The following is a 24,122-nucleotide window of genomic DNA, read 5'->3' as shown; positions in this document are numbered from 1 at the left end:
ATTATCTTGAAACCTGCAACTGAAAGGAACTTTAAACATTTTCCAGCTATTAGATGTTATTTTTATACGTTAAATAATGATTCCCGAGTCTCCAGCACAAGCCCTATGAGGAGAGGCTGAGGGGCCTGGGGTTGCTTAGCCTGGAGGAGGCTCAGGGGAGACCTTATTGCTCTCTACAACTGCCTGAAGGGAGGTTGTAGCTAGGTGGGGGTTGGTATCTTTGCCCAGGCAACCAGCACCAGAACAAGAGGACACAGTCTCAGGCTGTGCCAGGGGAGGTTTAGGCTGGATGTTAGGAAGAAATTCTTCCCAGAAAGAGAGATTGCCCATTGGAATGTGCTGCCCAGGGAGGTGGTGGAGTCACCATCCCTGGAGGTGTTTAAGAGACTGGATGAGGCACTTGGTGCCATGGTTTAGTCGATTAGATGGTGTTGGGTGATAGGTTGGACTTGATTCCAACCTGGTTAATCCTACTCTATTTATCATCTGGCAGCCCGGCACGGATCACTGATGGAAGGTCGTGCCCAGCACAGGAGCCCCAGAGCAGCATCCCTGCATCCCCTTCGCCCCATGGCCATGTCTGAGGCTAGAAAAGGCATGGCCGAAACCTGTCGGCAGCCGTACTGGAAGCTGTGATTCCACTCCCGAGGCTGCTTAAGCAAGCACGTTGTTTCCGCGGCTGCTGTTCTCTCGAGGGCATTTTCAGCCCTCCAGCGGCCGCTGGCGATCTCACACTGAGGGCACCCCACCATTTCTCCACGCCCATGGAGACGTGGCCTCTCAGCTGGGGGTCAGCTCCCGCCCCCGAGGGAGCCAGCGGGCCTGCCCACGGTGGGAGGCGAGTGTCCGCAGCAGGACGCTCCGCTAGCGGCAGGGCTCACAGGCAGCGGCGGGCGGGAACCAGCGTACGGCTGCCCGCGCGCACAGCCCGCTGCCAGAGATGGCGGCGGCCAGAGCCGGCGCGGAGCAGGAAGCGGAAGGGCGGCGCCGTGTCCAGGCCCACTGCGGAGGTAACGGCCCCGGGCCCGCTTCTGGGGTACGAGGTGGGGATAGGGGTGGTGGTGCTGCGTGTTTGGCTGGGAGGACAGCTGGAGGGAGGTGCGCGGCTCCTCTCTCTTGGCTTGTGCCCGTCAGTTCGTCAGCTGATACCCGGGAGACATTTCCCGTGCGCTGGGGGGTCAGGTGCGGCGGCAGCGATCGGTGCCCCCCCTCCTGCAGCGCCGTTAATTGGGTCCCCGCGGCGGGCGCGGCCTCGATCGCCAAGAAGAACACCCCCACCCCCCTCTGCTCTCCCGCTCTGCGTTGCCCGGTAGCTCCGGGCCGGCCCCGTCTCTGGCTTCGGGGCCAAAGCGCGCCGGGGGCAGCGGTGTATGGCTCCCGGGGGCGTTGGTGGGTAGGTCCCTGCTGGCTTCTCTTCGCCTGGGGGTGTGCCGGGAATCTGAGGAGGCACATTTCGCCCCTGAGGCATACAGCAGTGGATCAAACTTCAGTTAGATGGGATAGGTAGCAAGAACTGACCTGAGAAGGTTTTCATGAAGGATTGGGGGGGTGGGGGGTGTAGTTGGTGTACCCGTGGCATTCCTGAGTGGCATTTTGTACTGCAGTTACTGCGTGCACTGGCCCACCCGTGTCTGTGGGAGTCATTGTAGGCTGACTGCCGCCTAGTTTCTCGGGCCCGCGTCCGACGTGCAGGTTGCAGTGGTATCGGTGAGATGCTGGCGGTGTGAAACTGACCCCAAACCTCTGCAGACAGGCTGGCATCTGGCTGGATTTCCTGTCAGACAAATCGATACAGCTGGGCTGGGCTGCTTTGTAGGTACCCATAATTCTTGCTTGCAGAAGAGGTTGACCTTGAAAAATTGCATGATGGATATCTGCGATGGTAGTATTATGGGGTATTTTTGTAGACGTTTATTGTATTGCCCTCAGTGCAGCACTGATGTCCTCATATAACCATATTAATAGACAAAGGAATTGGGAAAGTCATGCTTTTCGATGCTGTATTGTGTCTCATAATTAAATACATACAAATCAGTTTCAAGTATATTTCACATCTTACTTCAGCCAGTAGATCAGTTGTCTTGATCAAGACTCAAATGCTTAGCTCTTGTATACTTCCATATTTGTATATTCATGGTTTAGCAGAAGGAATTCTAGCAGGCACTAGTAATGTCTCATTATTAACCCTTTGATCATATCATACACTTTCTCTGCAGAGTAGTCAGGAACATGTGCTCTTCTGCATACAAAGGATTTCTTTAAAGGGAAAAAGCCATACCATTTTTCAGTGGCAAGCCTGTAAAAGAATGGTAGAGCACTATCTAATGTAAGCATGGAATGACAAATAACAGTCAGCTGAGGCTTAACTTAGAAACTGAACTTTAAAGCAATATAAAATCTGTTCATCTGACAAATGATCAACAACTCAGCAAAGTTCATGGAACATGTTTCTATTACATACCTGTTCCATTTTGGTATTAACTTAGCAGCACAATTTCCTGTGAACATTCTTGCTTGTAGGAAGAATTGAAGTTTTTGCTACCTCTACACAAATGAAAATAAGCTTTAAAGATACTTTGTCAAAGAAACCTATTCAAGGGAATTAATTGCTTGTTCTTTTCCAAAGTGACTCAGATTTTGTCTCTAATGCATTGAGTGAACAAACATAACATTAAATAGTTATGCTTAAGTACATTTTCACTTGATGATTTAGGCTCCCATCTGCAAGCCAGTCTGATTCGTTGAAGTTCTGTGCTGATGCAGAAGGTTGCTGAAGGACACCTAAGCTGGTGAAGGGTCTAGAGGCCAAGTCTGCCCAGAGCAACTGGAGTTAAATCTGAAGAAGAGAAGACTCAGGAGAGACTATTGCTGTTTACAACCTGAAAGGAGTTTGGAGCAAGGTAGGTGTTAGTCTCTTTTCCCAAGTAAAAAGGAGTAGGACTGTAAGAAGTGCCTTTAAGAGGCACTGGTGCAAATTTTAAAGCAAATATAAGCACATGTTATTTATACATCATTTCAGATGATACTGTTAATGACAATTCTCACTGCACTATTCATGCATTTTATCATTGCCCCACTGAATCACAATGTATTAGAATGTCTTTTGAGTCTGTATTATTATCCTGTAGTGGACAGAACTAACACCTTTGCTTGATACTTGCCATCTGTAACTTGTTAAAACTAAATTTTGTCCTTTTTTTGACTACTTGGAAGATTTTTATTAGAAAGGTCAGCTGTACCAGTAGAAATAAGGATGCCAAATCAGTGGAATAATGCATTACTTCTAACATTTTTAAGGTTTAGGTTGTTTGTCTAACTTGGATAACCAGTCAGTTCAGTAGAAAAATTTGCACAGGTAAGGCAGACAAGATAGAAGAAAAGCTGAAGTATCTTCCAGTGAGAATAAGGTTAATTCTAAACTAAATTGTTAAAAGAAACTGTGAGCAAGGTAACATCTGCTGGGATGTGTGTGTCCACTACAACATCAGCTGGACCTCCTAGAACTCAAAACAGCTGTAGCTGTTCAATTAGTAAAGAACTTTCTTAGCTCCTTTTTGCCATGAGACAATTTAAAGAGGTTGTTTGGTGCATCTGTAATATTGTGAGTCTTTTCCTGAGCTCCAACTTATGTACAGAGGTCAAATGAAGCCAGTGGGTAAGCAGTCTGCTAAGGGCAACAGCTTTTCTTATCTCATTCAATCCATGCGTGTTTCTTTGATCTTATTAGAAAAATATGCTGACAACTCTGCTTTGGGCTTGCTCCCTGAGGCTTGGTAGCTTCATTATGCACTGCATTGATTTTTTTTAAAGGAAGTTGCTTCTAGGAGAAGTAACTCCAAAGCAGCATTAAAAATTCACCTCGTGGAAGTGGCTGCTGTGTGCATCCTCACATGAGTGCAATGTACTCTGCCCTCTCTCCCCTGCAAAAGTCCTGTCCCTCCTGGGAAGAAAGCTGTGGGAGAAGGTTGCCAGTGAGAAGCACAATGTAGATCCTGATTATTTAATAGCACTGTCGTTCAAGCAGCCACTGATAAATAAAGGTGCAGAACAAAGGTATGGCTTTATCAGACAATTTGCCATTGTGCACAAAGGCTTCCACCAGATGTTGTCCTGGAAAATCTCTTGAAACAATGTTTTATGTAGTATTCATACCCAATTTTCCTTTTCTTGCTCACTGTGGCTCTCTTCTGTTGCATGCAGAAAAGGAAAGGTGCATTTTATCTCTGGCACCACAGTGATAGCATTCTGTAGGTGAAGTAGGGCTTTTGGGGGAATTACACCAGTAACCCTGAGCTCAGGTTCTCCACTGCTCCTGGGTGTGTGTCTGAGAGGTGACTTTCTCGGTCAGCGAGGCGTCAGCGGTCACGGACATCTGGCAATAGTGCTGTTATATTTTCTCAGCTATTCCTGTGTTAACTTAGCTTTTGTGACTATTCTTCAAAGATGAATTCCTGTGTGGTTCAGAGGGAAAGCTGTCCTGCTGAGAGGATTTTTGCCAAGATGAAAAAAAAGCCCCCCCTAAATGTTTTTTTTTGGTGACATCTTTGATGTTGTCTCTCCCACTGTAGATAGGATAAAGGAATGTGGTTTGGGGCTTGGATGCTGGCTGTGAGGACTCTGGATTTGCTCTTGGGCTCTGAGTTTAAAGTAGTATTTAAGTACTTTCATTGTTTATATGGAATTTAGGTTGCCCAGAGCAAAAAATCTGGTGTTCCCAGAGCTGTGCTATGCACCATCTCTGCTATAGTATTAATCACTTCTTTGGCAAAAAACTCTATTGCGCTGTTAGAAGTACTTGATGACTTCTGATATTTATCTTGGCTGTGGTATGGATTTTCTTCTGATTACATAGAGATCCTTGGAGAAAAAAATCTCTGGCTGAGGATGTGGGAAAAGAGGACTGATGTTCAGCCTTCTCTATCCTTCCAAGACATTCATCTGCACATACTTGTATGCATTCTGAGTTTCTCTTGGTTTATCAGTGGGAGCTATCTCTGTATGGCTTTGAACCAGATAAGGCATGTAGCAGAGACAAGGCATTTACCCAAAACGGGTTTGGAAAGGGCAGTGTTTCCCAGGTGCTGACTCTGCAGTTGGTAGCAATTCTCTCAGGCTGGGTGGGTTGGTTTGTTTGCTCCTGCTTAGTCATTTTACTACTTAAACAGATTCTCATTCAACTTGGTATTACTACAGGATGACCATATTTTAAACCTGAGGTTGCCTGACCTGTATTCTTAGGAGCAAACCAACTTTATGGATCATCATCATTTTTATTGATCACCACCATTTATTCCTGTATACACAAGTGACTTATTACACTCTGCAGTCAGTGGGAGAGTTGTTAATGATTTGGCAAGAAAATACCAGAGTCTCATTGGAAATAATAGTCAACCTCTGCCTTGTAACCTTCAATACACACTTGGAGCTTAAATGACTGTTCTCTTGCAGGATGAAAACACCTTGTGCAGTTGTAGGAGAAGTCAGCATGTTTAATTTCTACTGCACAAAGTTGTGGTGCTAACATTGGTACTTTTTTCTTGCATCTCTACAATAACAATAATCTATGATTCACTTCATTGGATTTTATTGCCCCCAAACTAGGAAGACAGCAGAAAGCTCAGGTAACTTCACAAATATTTGTTCAGCAGCATTTACCAAATGGCACTGAATCAGGTGGGAAAGTGGTCAGTTACCAAATTCAGAAAAGGTCACACAAAAGAGCAATGTAGAGGACAATGACTGGAGAAGGGACACACTCTTTCCCTCCTCTCTGTATCCCAGCCCCTTTGGACTTACTGGACTTTTTTGCCTAGTTTAGGTAAATGGATACTCTCAAAATGAGAAGTCTCCTGAAGGTTTTAGGGAAGTTGCTTTCTCTTAGCAGGCTGGAGTTTCTCATCTGCACTTATGACATGGGTTTGCAATGCTTACAGCTCCCTCAAGCGGTAAAGTGGTTTCCCATTTGGCAATGTTCTGTCAAACGCTTGCTTGCTCCTCAGAAAGTTTCAAAACAACTTTCCCCAACTTCCTCTTTGTTTGTGAGAATGTTTTGGGATTTTTTTCCATTTTTTCCCCCCCTGTATCTAATTTTTGCATGTGTCTGTGGTTCCCCATGACACAGGTGGCAGCACGTGGGGTTTGGCAGGACACTCTGCTTTTCCTTCAAAGCTGGTGTCACGCCCTGCTTTAAAACTGCTAACTCTATCCTAGCAGAGCTCCCTGCGGACTTGCCTTTCAGCCACTCTTAGCCTGGCACAAGTTAGACTAGCATACACATTTCCATTCTTCCAGGATCCAGGTTCCTCTGCATGTCACATTTGCTCCACTAACTCCACTGTGTACCATTTCAAGAAAAGCGAGCTGGCAGAACCAGGGATGTGTACAAACATCATAATGTAAAGCGGCATGAAATGGAAAGGAAGTGTTATGAGACCCTACAGAAAATTAATGGCTATCATAACTGCAATAAACTTTTTTGCTTGCAGGTTTAAAAATGTCTGACCAGAAAATTATTGTGCACAGAGCCCATTGTGTTGAAAAACTGCTGTCTGAGAACAATTTCCAAGACATTGAGGGTCATCTTAAAGAACTTGAAGGTGTCGATATGACTATCGAGTGTCTTCAGGGGACAGAAGTTGCCAAGGCTGTGTACAGGGTACTCAAGAGCTGTCCTTCAGCAGAGCTGAAAAGGAAGGCAAAGCAGTTACTATCAAGGTGGAAAGCACTTTACAAGAATAATTGTGTTCAGCCAACACAAGTTAAGAAGTCTGTTTCTGTGCATGTGAAAGAGGAAGTGGAACATCTCAGTATGGTCCCCGGAGAGCAGTCGCTTTCTGAAGGACCATGTCAGCAGGAGCCATTAGATGCTACAAGTTATAAAACATTGGTCCCATTGCAGGCTGTTCAAAATGTTGACTTAAGTAATGACACAGAAGGCAGCATGAACCAGCTTTCTTCTTTTGAGGAACAGCACACTGATAATGAGGATTCTAAACCTCTTGGTAATGAAGCAAGCTTGCAGGAGGATCCAATGACAGCTCTGAGGTGTAAATGTACAGATCTTCTTTGTCAAGCTTTGACTGGTTCTGCCAAAGATGAAGGAGAAAATGATAAATGTCTGGAGCTAGCAAAAGAAATCGAAGAACATAGCTTTGTTCTTCATGCCAGAAGTGAAAGAAAGTATAAAAATTGCATCAGGAGCAAAATTTCCAACCTGAAGAACCCGAAAAGCTGCCACTTAAAGCATAACCTGCTTGCAGGGACACTGAGCCCAAAGGCTTTTGCTGAGATGACAGTGATGGAAATGGCCAGCGATGAACTGAAGCAGCTCAGGGCTCTGTACACAGAATCAGCTGTTCAGGAGCATCAGCTTCCACAAGTCATTAGTGGCACACAGACAAACAAAATAAAATGCAGGCGCTGTGAGAAGTGTGACTGCACCGTCACCGCCATCGCCAGAGGAGCTCTCTTCCTGCCGGGCTGGGTGCGAAGCACAGATCCAGATGAACAAATGTTGACTTATGTTATTTGTAACAAGTGTGGGGAACAGTGGTATCACAGCAGATGGATTTGTTTGTAATGCTATGTCTCTTTAATAAATGGTCTTAAAACACAGCCAGGAGAAGGTCTCTCTTCTGAAACGGTGTAATATAAAATCGCCTGTTGAGATTGTGTAGATGGCTGCCACTGAGAAGTGCTAGATGAGCTTAAACAATTGCTGTGTTATGTTGGAAGGTGACTTGAATAAATCTGTGGGGTTAAGTAATATCAATATGTACAAATTCTTTACATATTGGGGGGGAAATGGTAACATCTGAGTATTCCTCTGAGAGAAGAATACTCGCTAGTAAATCCATTAATAATATTCCAAGTGATGTGATGCAATTTCCCTTCCTCAAAGTACTGAGTAGTCAGAATTCTCATTATCTTCAGTGGGAGTTAGTTCACAGAAAGTAAGTTTCATGCACAATAAACAGCTTCCAAAGCTGAAGTTCACATGCTTGTGTGCACTACAGAATGTTTGGCATGGACTCCTGTTCTGCAAGTAACTGTTAGATTATGAAGCTGCTTTCAGAGGTAATACTGAACAGCAGAAAAAAAGGAATGAAAAATAGAGCTTAAAAATGAGGAGCTAGCAAAGGAAAGCAAATTCTGCTTTTGCTTTTGGGAGGGAAATAGGACTGTGACAGTCTACCAGTTTGCAGTTCAGATTTGCAAGGCAGGATGATGTGTCCTGCAACTGTTAAGAAATTAATGCAGGATCAGACAACAGTTTGTCTCCAAAAAAAGAAATAAATACATTGCTAAATTTATCTCTATTTAATAAATACAGGTATGGAGCCAAGGGGAGTCAATCCCTTTGTGAATGGATATCCTCTCTTGAACTGAGACACCTGTCCTGAACTGAGGAAATTGATGTTTTTACCCAGGGAAAAAAGAACAGAAGGCAATCCAATTCGTATGCACATTTTCATTCTAGTGTACTAGAAGCATTTGTTTCTAAAACAGCAACAACAAAGCCACCACTTTAGCTTTCTTCTCACTTGAGTGATAGTCCAGTTGTGGTTTTCTGGACAACTTAAATTGCTTCACAATCAGCTGAGTACTTCAAATGTAGGAGGTATTCTTTGCTGAACTCAAAGAAACATCTGAGTCTGGGTTTCTTTCCCATCTATCTGTTGGTCTGTAGAAGAGTTCTGCTCATCCTGCTGTGTCCCTGATTTGAGTTCTTTACTGGCTTTTGAGTTACTGGAGATGTTTAAATGAAAGGAAATGAGTCTTGCATTGAGTCCTAATTTTCTGAACACACCAATGTGTCAGCTTAGGAACCCAAGGAAATGCAGCAAAGAAGTCTGCCCAGCCTGAGAGGTTAGCTTCTTGCAGCAAAGCAGTAGTACTGTTTGGAAACATAGCCTTCATCCTAAGTTTCTTTGTTGCAATACAGGGGAGATGGTGAAATGGGTTCATAACTTGCCAGAGTCGTGCTTTAGGCACAAAGTGTTTTGTTTCCCCCTATTGTCTAAATACAATAAAACTTCATACTTGGCATTAATGGAGATATCTTTTACAAATGCACAACAGGCATGTGCCAGTTCAAGGCTAAAATGCCATTAGCTGAGCAGGGAAACCTGGTGGGTATTTGCTAGAGGAATTAAGGACAGTTCCTGCACCCACCTAGCTCTAAGCCAGCTGAAGCTGGCCAGCTTCCCTTGGCTAAAGCACTACTCTGGAGCTCCCCAGCCACATGACCTGTCAGAGAAAGCAGTCAGAGGCATGAGAGGCCAAGTCCCCAGTGTTCAACTGCGTAACCAAGCAGTTCATGTCTGACTTTCCCTCCCAGACCTTACCCACGTGGTGGAATTGGTGCTTCCATGTAGTTCTGCTTATTTAACTGGAAGTCCTTCTGTTTAAGGTATTTGTTTCAGCTTTCAGTGAAACTCCAGGAAAGCAAACACTTCTGTATTGCTGCCTCACAGTAAGCACAAAGTTTGTGCTTTTGTTTTGGAGGTCACGGTCCTGTTGAAGAGAGCTGCATGCCAGTACTGCGCTGTGTCAGAACACTGTGTTGCAGGAGACTTTATTTTAGCTATGAACAACAGACATTTATAAATAATTCCTGCCTGCAGATGGTTTGAAGTCGTTCCAGCAATGTCCAGCTCGTCCAAGTTTTGTTCTGGCAAAGAGAAGCACTACAAGGCATGAGCAGTGGCTTTGATGGAATATGTTTCAAGGGTAAAATTTGTAGCCATGGTACTGACTACATTTGTGACCATGTGTAACACCATCTTCTTTTGAGCAGCCCATCACTCAATGTATAGTGCTAAGCTACATGACTAGGATTTTCTACAGATCAATATCCACAGAGCAGCTAAGAAAATGTAAACAGTGGATATCTTAAAACTTGTTCAAATCATTGCACAATTCTGCCTCCCTGCAGGTCTGAGTGAGCTGTGCCTGCAGCAGCAAGAAGGTCGTTTGGTTCTAACCTTTAACATCATCTTGCCCTGTCCTCAGCCATGGTTAGGCCACATCTTGAGTCCTGTGTCCAGTTCTGGGCTCCTCAGTTCAGGAACTATGTTGAGTTGCTGGAAGGTGTCCAGAGAAGGGCAACAAAGCTGGGGAGGGGTCTGGAGCACAGCCCTGGGAGGAGAGGCTGAGGGAGCTGGGGTTGCTTAGGCTGGAGAAGAGGAGGCTCAGGGGAGACCTCATTGCTCTCTACAACTCCCTGAAGGGAGGCTGTAGCCAGGTGGGGATTTGGTCTCTTCTCCCAGGCAAGCAGCACCAGAACAAGAGGACACAGTCTCAAGCTGTGGCAGGGGAGGTTTAGGCTGGATGTTAGGAGGAAGTTCTTTCCAGAGAGATTGGCCATTGGAATGAGCTGCCCAGGAAGGTGGTGGAGTCACCGTCACTGGAGGTGTTTAGGAGGAGACTGGATGAGGCACTTGGTGCCATGGTTTAGTTGATTAGATGGTGTTGGGTGATAGGTTGGACTTGATGATCTCTGAGGTCTCTTCCAACCTGGTTAATTCTATTCTCTTCTATCTTGCCCTTTCTTCTAGGATGTGACAATAATAAAATGCAGTTGCTAACAATTGTACTTGCAACTGGCAGTAGAGATACAACTGTCAGTAAACAAAATTATTGTAACCATGGGCCCTTTTCAACTACCTGTTAATATTCCTCCATCTGTTTTAAACTGAGGGGAGTCAGAGCTAGGGCAAATCCTTAGTACCCTCACACTTGTAAAGTCAGCATTTTAAAGTAGTTTTCAGTGGTAATATATTGTGAGCAGGCATTCCTCCCTTGCCTTCCCTCCCAATAAAACTGAACCAAATAGTTGGCTTTGTGACAAATCCAGTTAAAGCTGGACATTGAGAGCTGAGAATATATTTGTAAATGTTGTGAAATCCAGCAATCATGGAAAGATTTTCTGTTCCTATTGGAAGAGGAGGAGGGAGCCCTTACCCTTACTCAGGAGTAACCTAGTCTAAGCTGCTAGCTTCTCTCTCAGTACATTCATAGTTGCTAGGCTGTTAGTACTGTTTAAAAGCCAGGCACAAAATATGTTCCTGCCTATCCAGAAGAATAGTATGGGACAAGGAGGAGACCCAGAAATACTGGAAGAAAGGAACAGAAAGGATTGGGAGGCAGGCAGAGTGAACAGAGCCTGCTGTAAGTATGCTGAAGACACAAATCCATAGGAAATGAAGCTTTGTTCCTGCACAGCTGGTGAGAAAGCTCATCTGGGCTCATTTTCACTGTATGCCTAATTCTGCCCATAACTTCACATTTGACTGTTGGTGAAACTGTCTACAAAATCATGAATTATGGATTACCTTGTGGGCCATCCTAAGTGATTGGTTATTTTCACCAAACACAGTTCATTACCACTTTGGCCTTTTTTTTTTATCTGTGTCTGTATCCAATCTTGGTTACTCAAAAGGTTTAGTAGAAGGCAGATGTCCTGTGTCACTATGTCAGAGTAGCCTACAGACATGAAGTGCCAAGTATGAGAGACCGTTGTTCAAGCAAAATCATTGCTCTTATTTTAAAAGGTGTGGTCATGGTTTCACTAAGCAAACTGCTGCTGCTCCAGGCTGCAGTTCATTAATAGGTTGTATTGCCCCTACCCAGATGGTGTAACTGTGCAGGCTTAAAATATTTGACTGGATAAGATTGTGTGCTTTGGCTCAAAAGGGCTCTGAAAAGTCAACCCGCAACTACACCTCTACAGTGTATGTGCCAGCAGGAGGGCCTGGAGTACTGAAGTACAGGGAGTATCAGAGTCCAGAAACAAGAATTAAAGGAAAGCTTTGAGAAGTAAGATTCTTTTATATTGCTGAAGTCATCTTTGTTCCAGATGGGAAAAAGATAGCTCATTTTTTAATGAGCAGAGACAATGAGCTTTGGTACAATGTTTAGCATATCCACGATGCTAGTCCGCAAAGGAGCATCACAGAAGTGACCCACACAGATACAGGACAAATGTATGCTGAGTAAGGCCTGTATTTGTTTTCACTGGGTTTTCCAAAGATGCTATGAATTCAGCTGCTTCTTGAATCCTATGATTTAGATAGTAGCAATGAGGTCTTAAACATGGGTTGCACCCAAAGATCAGGCAGCCTGTAGCTGCAGAACTTGTAATATGTGTCTTAAAAAGGTAAGAGCTCAATTAATCAATTTCACACATCTTTCAATGTAAAAGCAAAGATATTATTCTGAGAAGTACTCTGTTTGGAGTCAGTATTGCTACCTTAACACCAGTGACAAAACCTCATCTGGTTCCTGGAGATCTACTGCTGGATCTGTTTCATCCTGTTTTGTTGCAGGCCTTTTGTATCTGCCTCATAACCTTCTCAGCAGGTAGAAGGTTTCAGGGAGGTACCCATCTGCCATTTGTTGTTCTTCTTTCCAAGTGAAAAGTAAATTGTTGCTGTTTGTTTTCTATTTAAAATATATTCCTTTCAGTCTTGCTACTAAAGCCAAGAATTGCAACTCTTTAAATGAAGAAAAAGGCCAAAAGCTCAGTTACCTGCTAACAGGCTGTGTTAAGGAGCAAACATTGAATGACAGTCCTTCAGGGAATCTTCAGGGTGTAATGGCCCAGTGCACTGAGTTCACTGGAAGATAAGGAAAGAAACAAGAGTACTTTGACAATTTCTTGGATTGCTTGGGGGCTGGCTTGCTGCTTTTTTGGTATTAACAGAAACATAAAGGCAGAGATGACTTCATATCCCCTTATTTTGTACTGCTGTACTTCAGCCAGGAGGTGACAAAGTCATGTTTTATTGAGGCCATGTCATCATTTGCCAGGATGGGACAAAGTCTCCTTGGCAGCCAGAGATAGTAAAAGGCATTATTCACAAGTTCTATTCTATGAGCCTTGCTGATACAGAACTTTCTCATACACAGACACAAAAAACTGCTCTTTATTTGCCATCAGGATGTTACTTGTGCCTTTCCTCAGCACACAACATAACAGCTGTGTCTTCTTGAATATAGGTCTGTGAATAAAATCCTTGAGGTGCAAAGTCAGCTTTCAGGTGAATATGCACATGAAGGAGCAACAAGGGTGGGTTGCTGCACAAGAGGAAGTGAGCCAGGAGAGAGGGTAGATGACAAGGAGCACAGTGACAGTGGCTTCAGTAAAACAGCTCTGTGTCCCACAGCACCCAAACAAGAAGAGCAGGGGAGATCCAGTGAGAAATATTTAGCCAAAACTCCAGTTAGCATCAGTCAAGTCCATAGGGAAAGGCTGTGCAGTTCAAAGTCCATCTTTGATAACTAAGATCGGGTCTAGCATAATCAGATTTGCCTCTAGCACGGACTGCCTTTTAGTAATCCTTCTCCTGTCAGTAGGAGGCATTTCCTTATGGTGGTACTAGGATCTTGTTTCCCATTCCTTGGGCCATGTGGTAAATCTGATCCAAAAGAAGATGACACTGCAAGTGGCAATTCCAGTCTGATTGCATCTCCCTTATGATGAGAAGCATGTGATGACTGCTGGAGCAAAAGGATGTATTTCAAATGCTCTTTCCTTAAGCCTGTCATCATCTATTCCTCTTGATGATGTGGGAACCTTTTTAAGTCCACTTCAATACTTTCTACTCTTTTAACTACATTGTGCCCTATCCTCGTGATGAGTTTTAAGAGCACAGAAAAGACTTTTATCACCAGCTTCTTTAGGCTTTTTGTTTCCCTGTGATCTTGTTTAAACAATCAAGTCGACCTTATTCTGAATTAGTCCAGAGTGTTTGCATACATTTTTTAAATAGGATCCTTTGTGTTTGGGTTGGTTTCTTCACCAATCCATGTATATTTTCAAATGTCTCTACTGGTGAAGAGAAGCTGCCTTCTAGTCATCCGTTTGCATACGTGGGGCCCTTGAAGTGAAGCACAGTGAGACCACTGCCTTTAATAAAGAACTCTGACCTGCAGATACTCTAAATGGGCCTTAGAGCATTCTAAAGCAAGCAGAAGTCTTACCCTCTCGTAATGAAACCCTGATTCTTCTTCTCTTATGCGCTACAGAGCCGGCCTTCTGCGGCCGCCTCGGTGCCGTGCGCCGGCTGCTCCCCTTACCTGCTCTTCGCAGCCCCGCCTCACCCCCTGGCCAGCGCCCACAGCGCTCCCCCGCGCCCGGGGGCCACCCGCGGTCCCGGCTGGGGCGGAGCCTAAGGAGGAGGGCGCCTCCCCGGGGGCGGGGCTCTGTGCCCTCGGGCCACGCCCCCGCCCGCTCCGCCATGTTGTTTCTTCCTTCCCCAGCGCCCAGCGGCGACTTCGGGCGACGGTGCAGCCCGGGCTCGGGACCGGCGGCACTCCCCGCGGGCAAGTATCGGCTGCTGTGGCGGCGTCGCGTTCTCCTTTTTTCCGCGGTAATGGCCGCTGGCTCGGGGCTGGTGTCCTGGGGATGGCGGCCCGGCCGAGGGCTTTCTCTTCGCTCGCCGTTGGGGTCCGAGGGGGTCTCTCTCTTGCAGCTACCCCGGCAGCCGTGGCGGCGGAGCGGGGGCAGCGGTGTGCTGCTGACTAGGGTTTTGTTATTTGCTTTCCTCTTGACTCACCGCTTATTGCTGCTTCCCCGCTCCTCCCCCTTCCGCTGTCGGAGCTCTGCCGGCTCCCGGGCTAACTCCCCGGTGCTTGTTCGGTAGCTGCCGGCTGCAAGCCGGGGAGCAGGAGGGCAGACCCCGCCGTTGCCCCCGCCGTTGCCCCCGCCGCAGCGGAGCGCCCCTCGTTGGGGCCGGTGTGGGGCGGGAGAGGGCCCCGAGCGCTCCTCGCAGGCAGTGCGGGCGGCGGCGGAGTGTGGCGTGATCGGGGATCCCGTGACTCCGGGGCAGGCGGTGGCTCCTTTGGGAAGCTGCTCCTGCCAGGCCATCCCCAGCCGGCGCGTGGTGAGTCTCCCTCCCCGCAGTGCTGGGAATGGTCTGCCATCTCTTTGGGGGAAACTTGGTTTCCTACCTGTCCCCTCAACGCCTTTCTTTATCGCCTTTTCATGTTGCTGTCTGCTGAAGAGGGACCCTGAGCGGGGTAGTTGTTAGTTCTTCGTGTTTGAACCAACGACTTGGTTTAGCTTTGCTCGGCAAGCGCCGGTTGCTTCTCGCACCATGGCAGATGGCTGTGCAAACGCGGATGTGGTGATAGCTGGAGAACCAAAAGGATTAGGTTAGGACGCTTACGTCCGAGTGGTTAATGAGTCGTTAATGAGTAGTTTTCAGTATAAGTGTTCCATGTTAAACGTAACTTGTGCAAAATAACTGAAGAGTGTGATAAACTGGTGTTAAACCCCCACTATATTAGTGGCCTTTATAGCAAGGTCACACATAACTAGATACGTGGGGAGCACTTAATTTTATTCACTTGAGTGGGATAGGCAAGGAGGGAACTTCTTGGCTAGGTTTTGGAGTTAAAATGCTTTAATGTCTGCAGATAGCTGTCCTGCAGTCGGCCACTTTACGTGTTTTCCCTCTTTCATTCTTGTCCACGGTAATTTTCCAGCTCTACTAAATAAGCATGTGGGGCTTATTTGTTTTTTACTTTTAAAGTGTTGTACAACACTGAAGTTGGCAGTGCTTCCTGGTTTTAGAGCCAGGGGGCTTGTGTGTAGCTGAGGTTTGGGGCGATTTATGGGGGTTTTTTTGGAGACTACTTAGTAACTTGCAAGGTAAGAAGCTGTAATGGCAGTTAGGAGAGAGAGCTGCTTCTCAGACATACCTGCAGAATATTCTGCAGAATAACTGCAGACCTTTCATTTTCTAGCACTTCTGTTTCTAGAGGAATCTAATCAAAGGATGGTGCAGCTATATCTGTGTTTCAGTATCACTGCAGAATTTATAATGAATGTTGGTTTTGTTTGTGTTATTTCAGGTTGTATGGAACCCAGGTTTGTCCTAATGTTAGTAAAGACTTTTCTGTGAGGCTAAAAATAGGGAAAGTGTAGTTTAAAACAAACAAAAATGCTCTCTCAGTCCTTGTTTTGCTTCTGAGTGCTCAAACCCCCAGTTTCCCTAAATTGAAAATGTATGGAAAGAATTGTAGAGGGTCAAAGAAGGTATTTAGATGTCAGGTTGTGTTTTGTGTCAGTTTAGCAATCACAGAATGGTAGAGGTTGGAAGGAACCTCTGAAGATCATCTAGTCCAACCCCTCTGCCAGAACAGGATCACCTGGGGCAGGCCACACAGGAATGCTTCCTGGTGGGTTTTGAGAGTCTCTAGAGAGGACTTCACAACCTCTCTGGGCAAATCATGGGAGTGATAATAAATCATGAGGAACAAATGCTTCAGTCCCTTAGGACTGTAATTTTACATAAATGTTTCACAGTGATTAAAAATTCCCCAGTAAGGAGGCTAGTAAGAATTCTTTGAAGTTCTTTGGTTGTTTTGGTTTGTTTGTTTTTCATTATCAGTGATGTTTTGGGTTTTGTTTTAATTCTTTATAGTGCAGACAGTCTGTTGGCCTGGTACAGTGTAACCCACTGAATCCCTTAGGGATGGCCTTTGATCAGAGAATCTGAATGCAACATGTGGCTTGACCAATAGACACTGTTACTGCTGAGTCCCTGGAGGAAAAACACAGCTGATGAAAGGGAGACAGATGCTAACACATGAGCAGAAATGATTGCTTGATAAGTTATTGAAAGAGTGGAAGCAGTAGCAGATGTAGATTGAAAGGATAATGTCAGCTAACTCATGAATTGTTAGAAATGTTGCTCCAAAAGCAGCAGCACCTAAGAAACTGGCTGAAAATAATGGAACATTTAAGTTGAGAAATGCTTAACTGTGAGCTGCTGAGAAATGTCAACTTTGATTAAATCAGAGAGTAACTAATAGCTGGGGATGGAAAGTGAGGGCCAGGTCTCTGCGAGATTAGACTGGCAGATGTATAAATGTGGGTATTTCTCCTGACAAGTTCTGCTGATTGAGTTTGTGCCTAGATATAGTAGAATAAATGAAGTGATTCTGGCAGTTGGTGCTGGAATGATTTCATGATCCGGGGTTTATGCAGACCTAAAGATTCCTTCCCTTAGCTGCTGCTACTTTCATAGTCCTGAGTCATGCCAGGGAACTGTTTGAACTAGAGTCCTGAACTATGTAGGTGTTAAACATTAATGTGTAAAGGAAATCACAGACCACACCTTTTCTGGTACACAAATGAGTGGCAGCAGCTGTGTGTCAGTTCAGTTTGGGTTGTATTCATACTACAAATGAATAAACTCTAGTGATATTCTGGTGCTGGATGCTAGGTAAAGTGTGGCTAAGCTGCTTGCTACTGGACATGATTTTCAGACAGCCTGTCATCAAGCTATCAAAGGTAAATGCCAACAGAAAACACAAACTACCCTCACAGTGCAATGATGAAATCATGGGTGGAGGAAAGAAGACTTACAAGATGATTAGGATCTCAGCAGCTGGAACCATGTGATTGAAGGGCCTCCAGGCTTCTGGGGAACTATGCAGTTCGTAGATGGCTGTCAATAAAGGGGTGTTCCTGACCCATAACTCTCGTGTCAGTACTCCATGGAGGGGAGAGTCCCTTTGAAGGCTGATTAAAGTCCAAGCTTGTACTGCACTTAAGTAGCATCTAGGCTTAGTATCTGTATGTTTCCCTCTCAATTGAGAACAAAATATGTACAGGTCAGATAAGCTTGTGGCCTCTTAGGGACTAAAAAGTCATTTTTTGGTGCCACTTAATTGTCCAGGGTGTAAAACAGTACCTTCTAAATGCAGGAACAAGGATTGGCTAAGCAAAGAAAAGGGAGAATATCTGCACCTGCCCCTCCTGTTCAGCTTTCTGGAAGCTTGCAGTTCTGCTCCAGGTGACAGCTACTCTGTAGTGATTGAAGGCTGAGGCATAACAATTCCACAAACAGTAAGTTTAAGTGTTCAAACCTGCATAGTTCTGGATTCTGCCCTTTGTTCTGCAATGCTGATAGTTTTGGGAACCTCTTTTTCAACTATTTTGATGAGAAGCTGTTTATGTCGCTTCTTGACGAGCTACTGCAGTACAGGAAACAACATTTTTCTGTGGTAGCCTTTTAAACATTGCTAAATGCTTCGTTGGTGTTAAGAAAAAGAATACTTATGAGAGAGAGGGCAGTGTTTTTGTCAGACAAAATACTTGAAGTCTTTGTGTGCCTTTTAAAACTGAACCTCTGGTACCTGTGGCTTAACAAAATAAGACAGCTTAGCACACACACACAAATTGTGAGTAAGCTTCCTAGCTGAATTGGATGTGTTGTGTATGTGTACATTTGAGGATAGGAAGTTATGGAACACGGTCAGTGTTACTGGTAGGCTCAGTATGGAACTAATTATTCTGCTTGTCAGAAACTTAGAGTGTGTTGGGTTTATTTTTTCACAAACCTTCAGGAAAAGTGCCCTCTCCTTTTAGCAAAGGCTTGCCTGAAAACATATTAGCCTGCAAATGGGCGTGATTAGTTGGAACAGACTTGAATCTGCTTTACCTTGGATTTTATTCCTTTTCCAGGTCAGTGGTTTGAGAGCTTGAGCCCTCAAAGAAATTCAGAGATGGTTGTCAAAGTGGGCTGCTGTGGAAATGCTTTTTATTTGCTCTGAGTTTCTTTGAATGTTGAAATGATAAAGGAATGTGAGGGGAAAACCTGTTTCTTTGCAGACTCCTCTGGGTACTAGGTTGAGAGTACTCTTACTGTGCTGCATAATTAGCTTTAATGTAAGAAATAACTGGAGCAAATAGTTCTGTGTATTTCTCTGGTGTCTTGCAGTTCCTGGTGGTGGTTAAAACAATCAGGTGCATACTGGAAGTGAAGTTTTTGCTTTGTTTTTAGGTGGTACATGGTGATCTGAGTTGAACTATTACAGTACTAAAGCTTGAGAAATATATCATACCATAGATGCACAGATAGCATGGCATTGGAAGGGACCCTCAAAGGTCATCTTGTCCAACCCCCCTGCAGTCAGCAGGGACACCTCCAGCTAGATGGGCTGCCCTATGCCAGTCTGATCTTGATTGACTCCAGGGACTGGGCCTCAACTACATCCCTGGGCAACCTTTTCCAGTATTTTTCCACTCTAGTTATAATGAACTTCCTCCTTATGTCCAACTTAAATCTACTCTGCTCCAGTTTTAAACCACTGTCCCTTGTCCTCTTATGAGCAGTCCTTCCTCAGCCTTCCTGTAGGATCCCCTTCAAATATTGAAATGATGCTGTAACGTTTCCCTGGAGCCTTCTTTTCTCCAGGCTGAACAGCCCAAATTCTCCCAGCCCTCTATTCATCTTTGTGGCCCTCCTCTGAATCTGTTCCAGCAGGTCCATGTCCCTCTTGGGTTGGGGATTCCATAGCTGGACACAGTGCTTGAAATGAGGTCTCACCAGAGCCAGAGTAGAGGGGAAGAATCACCTCTCTCAGCCTGCAGGCCATGCTTTTGGATGCAGCCCATGATGCTGTTTGCCTTCTGGGCTGCAAGTGTGCATTGTTGGCTCGTGACCAGCAACATATTGACTGTTCCTTTCAAAACCATTGTCAGAAAGTACATTATATAGCTGAGTTCAAAGTATGCAGTAGGAGATGTAACATCAGTTCTCCAGGCATCTTAAGGATTTTATTGTTACTCTATTTGTTGAAGTGTTAAGGCCTCATAACTGAGAGGGAAAAACAAACCAAAAACAGTTACAAAAATTGCTGTCTTTAAAAACAAATTAAAATCTTAACCTATTTAATGGTGTGCTACTGGGAAAAAAACCCCAGCAGCCTATTGTGCTGACAGCTACCATCCTGATTCTGCAGATACTCCACACTGCTTAATCAGTGGGGCTACAGATGTGTCCCTTACAGGATCAGGAGAACTCTTAATTGTATACAAGTCTCAGCTGCTTCCAAACAAAAACGCTTCTTAATGCCTTTAAGCATGGTTTCTTGCTGTTCCAGCTTTAACTATATTTTGGATGAGAAGGTTTGCAGGAAAACAAACTGCTAGCTAAGCACCACAGCTTCTGTTGTGGAAACTGACTGTCCTGAAGAGGGATGTTGCCTGCAACACCACACTGAGATGATACTTGATTGTCAGCCTTGGAAGATTGGTTCTGTAGCCTTTGTGTAGAAGGACAGGTTTGGTTCTAGTGGAAAGTGGTTTGCAGCTGATCTGAAATTGTCCATCCAGTGAGAAGATTTTCATGGTCATCAGTCTGCTAGACCTTACTGTAATGGTCCACATGGTTGAAATTTAATGAATTAGGTTCTGGATGCACAAAAGTGCTAGACAGTGTCAACAGAGTTGCCTTGCATTTTGTTTGAAATGGGGCTTCTTGAAATGGGGTTCCATGACAATAACTGCAGCCCTTCCAGCTGCAGAAGGTAAAGAAACAAATACAGCTTAAAACCCCTGTACTGAGGTCAGTTTTCTAACTCATGTTGTATTCTAGGGAACTTGTGATGTCAGTGGGACAGGACAAAGTAAATTGTAACTTGTTCTACACTGAAGTGGAAGAACAAGGAAATAGTTGGTACTCTCTGTTCTCATGAATGCATTTATTAAGATGCTGCTATCTAATGATGTAGCTCAAATAACTTACTTGTTACCCAGTAGTAGAGATTAGGGAGGTAAGGAGGTAAGTGCAGACACTAGACCCTTCTAAATATGTCAGCACTGAGGTGGAAATCATGTGCAGGCAGGCTGGTGACTCTAAGACTTCCCCTGTACACAAGGAGGTGTCTGTGCATATTCTCAGCTATTCTGATTGCTCTGTGAAAACTAAGTGAACAATCCACTCCTAAGCAGTTGTAATGTTGTTGTGATATAAACCTGTAGGGATCTTAAGGATTTATAAAGATTGTTTTGAGTTGTTTAGTATGAATGGATTGGGGTTTTTTTCCTGAACAAATTTTTCATGGAAGCAGCTGACCTTCCTTTGATTTTGTAGATCCCTCTGTGTGGAGGCTTGGGTTGTAGATTGTTAAACAAAATGAGCATTCAAAGATGGAAAGTTGAAGGCAAAAAAATTCCTGAAATGTTTTGTTTCCAGTGTGGGCTTTGATTCCAAGGCAGCACAGAGTCATATGATTCTCACACCAGCTTGTATCAGGTGTTAATTCCAATACCATACTCTGTGGGTGAGGTATATGCCAGCAATGCTAATTACAACTAGCAAGACAGCATTCCTGCCTTCAGAGAAGGAGACAGACTAGGCAACCTATGACCCATTTCCATCTTAAATAGATGCTATTTTCAGAGAAGCCTGGTTTGGCTCAAGTACTTTGAGCTCTTTCAGTAACGGGGAGGTATAGGAACCACAGTTTTCCTCACACAGAAACAGAAGTTTGGGCTCTCTTACAAGCAATACCCCCAGGCAAGTAAAACATTCTTTCTACACTATTAGATGGCACTAAGGGGGACCTTGGGCTGGCACAAAGCACTAATGAGCTAACTCTTTAAATACATATATATAAATAATTAATGCTTTAACACTAAGTTCTGACAGTTGAAAAGGTTCATTAATGCCACTAATTCACCATCCCTGTGCTGGCAGCCAGGCTCTTCACTAGCACTTCCAGGCTCTGTGACACTTTTACCACAGGAAGTTGACACCTACTAAGTGTAGGCTTGGCACTGATGTTCGGCATCTTGAGTGCCATTTGAAGGAGCAACAGTGAGTTTGCCTCTGTGGTAGTTGTAGAAGTATTCCATTCATCACGGCTGCTCTGCAAGGAGTAAACTGTAAACTACTGAATGTTCATGTAGCAACACCTGCTCACCTGGCTCTTGGAATCAAATGGCAGCACTTCCCTTTGTTCTGTATGTAACTCTGTTCCCTCTTGAGGTGACTGGAAATTCCTTGTCTGCTTTCAATTTTGGGTGAAGTTCTGCAGTTACTCCAGTGTAACAGATAGTGTCCTGTTTTATTCCTCAGTCTTCCTCTTCATGTTTTTGCATGTTAAATATTTTTGCTAATGAAATATGGCATAAGCATGACCACTTCAAGGTAACGTGCTCTGTAGCATTGTCTCACTCCACTTTCTTCCATGGATCTGTTCAGTGACCATAAATGAATTGTTGTCCTCACTGACTATGATGTGATCCTTCTTCTGCACAAACACTGAAAGCTTTCAGGTGCCCCAAGTGGCAGACTAGTAATTCATGCACTGTACTGCTTAGAATAGAATAGAGTTAACCAGGTTGAGAAAGACCTTTGAGATCATGGAGTCTAACCTGTCACCCAACACCATCTAATCAACTAAACCATGGCACCAAGTGCCCCATCCAGTCTCTTCCTAAACACTTCCAGTGATGGTGACTCCACCACCTCCCTGGGCAGCACATTCCAGTGGCCAGTCTCTCTTTCTGTGAAGAGCTTCTTCTTAACACCCAGCCTAAACCTCCCCTGGCAGTCTGTGGTAGAGGCACCTCTTAAACACATGGTATTCATGGGTGGGTGTTCTTACTGTGAGTATCTGCCTCACCTGTTTGACATAGTCTTCCTGCTTTTGTACATGAGACTTGAGCTTGGTAGACTTTAACCCTTTCTGGATATCTAAGTGTGTATCTGCTTACAGCTCTTTCCTTTCTAAATGATTTTTCTTCATCTTCCAGGTCTGGGAATCCAGGAGGATATATTCCCATAAAAATGGCAGCAAAGTCATCGCTCCTTAAAGTAATACTGCTAGGAGATGGTGGAGTTGGTAAAAGTTCTCTGATGAACAGATATGTCACCAACAAGTTCGATGCACAGCTGTTTCATACTATAGGTGTGGAATTCCTAAATAAGGAGTTGGAAGTCGATGGACACTTTGTCACCATGCAGATATGGGACACGGCAGGTCAGGAACGCTTTAGGAGCTTGAGGACTCCCTTCTACAGAGGCTCTGACTGTTGCCTGCTAACCTTCAGTGTGGATGACTCTCAAAGCTTCCAAAACTTAAGCAACTGGAAGAAGGAATTCATTTATTATGCAGATGTCAAGGAGCCTGAGAGTTTTCCGTTTGTGATACTGGGTAACAAAGTTGACATCGATGAACGGCAAGTGTCTACAGAAGAAGCCCAAGACTGGTGCAGGAATAATGGCAACCACCCATATTTTGAAACCAGTGCAAAAGATGCCACTAACGTTGCAGCAGCCTTTGAAGAAGCTGTTAGAAGAGTTCTAGCCTCTGAAGACAGATCAGATCACTTTATTCAAACGGATACAGTAAACCTTCATCGGAAACCGAAACCCAGTTCATCCTGTTGTTGACTTAGTGGGGGGGGTTTCTTTGGCCAAATCACCTTTGACTAGCTTGCTCTATAAAAGTGGGAAGTGTAGTAGACAAAAATAACAGATGGGTTTCACTCTAATATTAAACTTGTAACAATTCTGCTGCTTTCTTGGGGGAGCCAAATAAAAATTTCCATTCTTGAGTGATCCATTATTGAATCAGTGACACTTTCTGTTCAGGAAGGTGCCAAGTGAGAACGTGAGCATGAGGATGTAATTTGCCAACTTGACTCAAATGATAAACACTTTGAATACAATTGAAACTTGAAAGTTCTAGAAGCACTACTTTGGAGAAACTGTTCTGGAATTCAGGCACAGAGATACTTTTATATGTGTATATTTTTATGAAGTCAGCATTCCCTTTTTGTTTCTCTAGAAGTCAGTTTCTTAATGCTAGATATTAAAGTTCAGTCTCACTACATTCCTTTTGCTGTGAGTGGTACTTCATCTCTAATGTGTTTATTGTAAGTTAATATACATAACTTGCAGGTCTTCTTTGCCTAATGTTGCTTAAGTAGGGATTACATTTCCTACTTCTTTGAAATCCATTTTCCTTTCGCTTTGCTGTTCTAATGCAGTAGTCATTTTTGCCAGTAGTTTGACACAAGACACTCATGATGATTGTGTTTTTAAGTTAACACATGTCTTTGCCTTAAGTCCCATAATTACCCACAAGGTTAAATAACTAATCTGAGTACCTGAAGTGTAACTATTTTTACTTATGAGAAAGGTATGTTTTATTCAGTCAGCTTTAATAGCACTTGAAGGGATCCACAGTATGACAAATGTGTAAAAGAACTTTGAGTAGACAGCCTTAAAGTTCCAAACTTCTTGTTACTATTAACCTGAGCTATGAATGTGTTTACCAGTAATCTCTGCACTGTGAAACTAAGGACTGGC

At 44.3% G+C, this 24,122-nt stretch overlaps 2 protein-coding genes across 5 annotated transcripts; both read left to right on the top strand.

Annotated features, from left to right (window-relative positions):
• Positions 1-2,815: 2,815 nt before the first annotated feature.
• RAB9A (RAB9A, member RAS oncogene family) lies at positions 2,816-23,373 on the top strand. Of its 4 annotated transcripts, none has more exons than XM_068163117.1 (2): positions 2,816-2,900; positions 22,562-23,373. In XM_068163117.1, the coding sequence occupies exon 2, from the start codon at positions 22,596-22,598 to the stop codon at positions 23,199-23,201; it is 606 nt and encodes a 201-aa protein (XP_068019218.1). In that variant the 5' UTR covers positions 2,816-2,900; positions 22,562-22,595; the 3' UTR covers positions 23,202-23,373. The 4 variants fall into 4 exon arrangements, with proteins under 4 accessions (XP_068019218.1, XP_068019217.1, XP_068019220.1 ...); XM_068163116.1 differs by lacking the exon at positions 2,816-2,900 and adding an exon at positions 14,223-14,328; XM_068163119.1 differs by lacking the exon at positions 2,816-2,900 and adding an exon at positions 14,800-14,888.
• On the top strand, positions 2,820-7,614 carry TCEANC (transcription elongation factor A N-terminal and central domain containing). The gene is made up of 2 exons (XM_068163115.1): positions 2,820-2,900; positions 6,486-7,614. Exon 2 carries the CDS (start codon positions 6,494-6,496, stop codon positions 7,577-7,579), a length of 1,086 nt encoding a protein of 361 aa, XP_068019216.1. The 5' UTR covers positions 2,820-2,900; positions 6,486-6,493; the 3' UTR covers positions 7,580-7,614.
• Positions 23,374-24,122: the final 749 nt, after the last annotated feature.

The sequence above is a fragment of the Melanerpes formicivorus genome, unplaced genomic scaffold (genome assembly GCF_026170545.1).
Source record: "Melanerpes formicivorus ecotype bairdi unplaced genomic scaffold, bMelFor1.0.p_v2 SCAF_70, whole genome shotgun sequence".
In the NCBI taxonomy this organism is placed as follows: domain Eukaryota; kingdom Metazoa; phylum Chordata; class Aves; order Piciformes; family Picidae; genus Melanerpes; species Melanerpes formicivorus.
Note: the sequence above shows the minus strand (reverse complement) of the source record. Positions and strands in the feature narration are given on the sequence as shown.